Raw genomic sequence first — 3671 nt, 5'->3', positions numbered from 1 at the left:
GGGGGGGGGGTTACTTTTTACACTCCCAAAGTAAAAAATTAACAGTGTAATGTTCTTGGACATGATTATATATAATGGTCATGTTTCTGAGACATGCCATGGCAAAAAAAAACATTTTGACTTCTTTTTTTTGGGAACACTTACTATAGTAACATGTTTATTTTAGTCAAGGTAACATGGCATGTGTCCAAAAAACTGTGGTGATACCGTACTATTCTCGGACGCACAGGATATACGAGAATGCGAATCAATCAGCAATATTTTATACATGTTTTCCACATGAATGTTAGCTATTTTGTTATATGTGAAGGCTTTGATACTGATCTCTTCAACACCATCAAGAATAACCGAATGACAAGATACATACCAGAAAGCAGAGCTGAGGCCAGTTGTGAATAAAGTACCTATAGGTGTATATGGAGTAGGGCTCAGATAAGTCTTTAGTTATGAGTCGGATGATATCGGGCATCTGGAGCTCAGACTCGTATCTCACGTATCGGATGGAGTCGTCGTGCTCCTCCAGCGCTAGTCTCGACATCCCCGCCACCGGAGCGCTGTCAGCCGCCGCCAGATCTACTCCAGCGCGCTGCGGGCCCGGGCCTGACTCAGCCCCGTCCATCAGCGCTGCCGCAGCCGCAGCCACTCGAGCCCGATCCCCCGAACCAGTCCTGCTACTTACATCGTTCTCCAGTCGACACGAGCTGCTCTCCGTTATCGCCATGCTATCAGTGCAGTTGATCCCGTTGTTCGGCGGCGACTGGCTCTGCGATATATCACTGCATCGTTTATTTCTCGTGAAATTGTTGTTTTCCGTGTGATCGCTCTGCGTCTCGCAGATGCCGTCCAAGTGGTGATCGGAAGCGGCGTTTTGATTGTCGGACGGCCGGTGTTGTTGGACGTGAGTGTGGTTGCACTGGACCCCGTTCAGCTGGGCTGTGTGGAACTGGGCGGCTGATGCATTAGGATGCAAGTTGTTCTGGTTGGATTTGACTATCGACTTATGGTTGCCGGCGTGCTGGTGTCCCGGGCCGGGGCTGATGATGTCCCGTCCCTCATCGGTGCCCAGTAAGGTGCACCCGTCCACGGGCAGTGGTGTGATCTCGCTCGGGGATGAAGGCAGTGTGTTAGGCCCAGGCGGCACTTCAGCCATTCCACTGCATACAGTTACTATGATGACAGAAAAACGGGGTCGGAACCAGCCTCTCACAGCGAACGACGACGAACACAGACGTGCGTCCGGCTGCTGGTACCTGATAAATGTAAAAATAACGTAAAGTTCGTGGACTATCTCGTGTCTGTTCCTGCCATTACTCAATTCACTCCACACTAGCCTAATATCTGCCGTAAAGCAGGGCGGATGATTTACGACACTGTGTCGGCGCGTTGCAGTAAAGGATGCTGGGAAATTGAGTTTTTAATATATTGAGCGAATTCCAAACGGCTTTTTTTGCGCCCCTGGGCACTTCGGGAAGGGGATGCCATGTGTAGGGAGTGGGAGGTTCCAAACGAAAGTGAGCAACTGAATCCCTTCACGAAGGGCCCTTCCAGAAGTCCGTTAGCGAAGGGAACATGCGATGGTCACTTCACAGAAGTGATTTCCGTTAGTGATCATGTGATCTTCAGTGAGGCGCTCCTGCGATGCATTTTAAAGCAAAGTTGGGGTTGATTTCGACTTCACATACGAACGAAAATAGAATAGGCTGATTACATTTGTCTTCATTTTAATGTGATACAAAATATTTTTTGTCAGTAAGACACGTTTAGTTTGAAAAAGTTGAATAGTAAATAAGACACAGTGAGACAATATTTAAATAAAATAATAATAATGAGAAGAAATATTTATTTGCAACAACTGATGGAGTGCTGAATGCTGCACGCACGCGCAGCGTTGTCAAGGTAACGTTAGTCATTCCCTTCGCCGAGACAGTAATGCCCACACCCTTAAAAGAACACACTTCGAAGGGAGTAGGGCATAGGGATGCTCACTTCCGTTTGGTATTCGCCCGACGCCCACTGATAGTCATCGGTTATACTTCCTGAGTCACTTTTCACACAAATTAAAGGCGCACTTTTTATTTATTTAGCCTATTTATTTATTTGTTTATTCATTCATTCATTCATTGTTAGCTTGTTTGTTTAAAGAATTAATACATGATAAATGTGTTATATTTTCAGTTTCTTAAGTTTTAGTTATTTTCATGTGCTTTTGTCATTTTATTATTATGATTATTTTAATATTTCTCTTTAGCTTTAGTTTTGTCATTTTAGTATTTCGTGAGATGTAAACTTATTTATTTCAGTTTGTTGCCAGTTCTAATTTTCCTAAAATTCTTATTTTTTTTAATTTCATAAAATTTGAAATTTATTTCAGCCTTTAATTCAACGCACGAAAACGAGTTTAAAACTAGAGCAGTTTTAGTTGACAAAAATGACACTCGACGAACTTTGCATGTTGACCTCACACGACCACGCTAGCAATGTGTTAGTCACTGAGCTACTGTACGTTTAAAACTACGTTTAAAGCAGGGGCTTATATATTTTGAGGTACGAGTATGTCATATTTAAGTTGTATGTAGGCTATAATACACCAAAGACCTTCATTCTAAAGCTTCCAAAATGCAGTTTTAAAAAGCTATACAATTCCAGGAAACCGCCATTATAGTAGGCCTACATTTACATTTCAAAGAAAGAAAGAAAGTTGGGAGTTGGGATGTATTAAATCTATTTCTAAGAAGAGCCACTAGATGGACCTACACATCAAATGATGCGGGACTTTGCCCCAGGGCACATCGTGGGTGTTCATTGATGTAGAGTGTGTTTGGAGTGTGCTCTCTTTAAAATTACTTTATACGCCACAGAAAAAAATTGTCTTTGTGAAATAATACTCTTTAATAACTAGCTTGTTGAAGTAGTAGTGCTGTCTGTTCAGTAGATAGAGGTAGGTACAATGAACTTTGAGAATGTTCTATTAAATTGTAAACGTTTAGGCTACCTGTTTTGTTTTTTAATGATCCTGTTCAAAAATCCTCAAAAAATATTTTAATGGCAGCCAATATTTTCAGATATAAATGTTATTATTTTAGTATAATTGAGATATTATATTTTACTAAGTCACTTTTTACTAGGTTTGGGTTTTTTATTTTTTTAGTAAAGTAACTGTTGTAAGTTTTCATTGTTTTTAGCTGTTAGTTTTTTTTTTTGCTTATTTGTTTATTTATTTAAAGGAACACTCCACTATTTTTGAAAATAGGCTCATTTTCCAACTCCCCTAGAGTTAAACAGTTGAGTTTGACCGTTTTCGAATCCATTCAGCCGATCTCCGGGTCTGGCGGTAGCACTTTTAGCTGTAGCTTAGCATAGATCATTGAATCTGATTAGACCGTTAGCATCTCGCTCAAAAATGACTAAAGAGTTTCTATATTTTTAATAATAATATATCTAATATATTTTAATTTCATTGCGCCTGCTGCACCCATGGTACGGCAGCAAAGTTCCTTGATTATTACGCCGGAATGCGAGTATAGTTCCTAGCCATATCGGCCTAGAAAATCGCAACTTTTCATTTTCCGTTGGTCTTAATACACAATGTAACTACAGAAGAGTCAAGTTTTAAACAGGAAAAATATCGAAACTCTTTGGTCATTTTTGAGCGAGATGCTAACGGTCTAATC

At 40.8% G+C, this 3671-nt stretch overlaps 1 protein-coding gene across 1 annotated transcript in view; it reads right to left on the bottom strand.

Annotated features, from left to right (window-relative positions):
* Window positions 1-1462, bottom strand: part of LOC107586843 (N-alpha-acetyltransferase 30-like) — a 4423-nt gene extending 2961 nt beyond the window's left edge. The window contains exon 1 of the mRNA XM_016274390.1: window positions 368-1462. Within this exon, the coding sequence (XP_016129876.1) occupies window positions 368-1150 (783 nt within the window). The 5' untranslated portion in view covers window positions 1151-1462. The remainder of the gene's footprint in view (window positions 1-367) is intronic.
* Window positions 1463-3671: the final 2209 nt, after the last annotated feature.

The sequence above is a fragment of the Sinocyclocheilus grahami genome, unplaced genomic scaffold, assembly GCF_001515645.1.
Source record: "Sinocyclocheilus grahami isolate Dianchi unplaced genomic scaffold, SAMN03320097.WGS_v1.1 scaffold86.1, whole genome shotgun sequence".
Classification (NCBI taxonomy): domain Eukaryota; kingdom Metazoa; phylum Chordata; class Actinopteri; order Cypriniformes; family Cyprinidae; genus Sinocyclocheilus; species Sinocyclocheilus grahami.
This window is presented reverse-complemented; position numbering and strand designations above follow the sequence as displayed.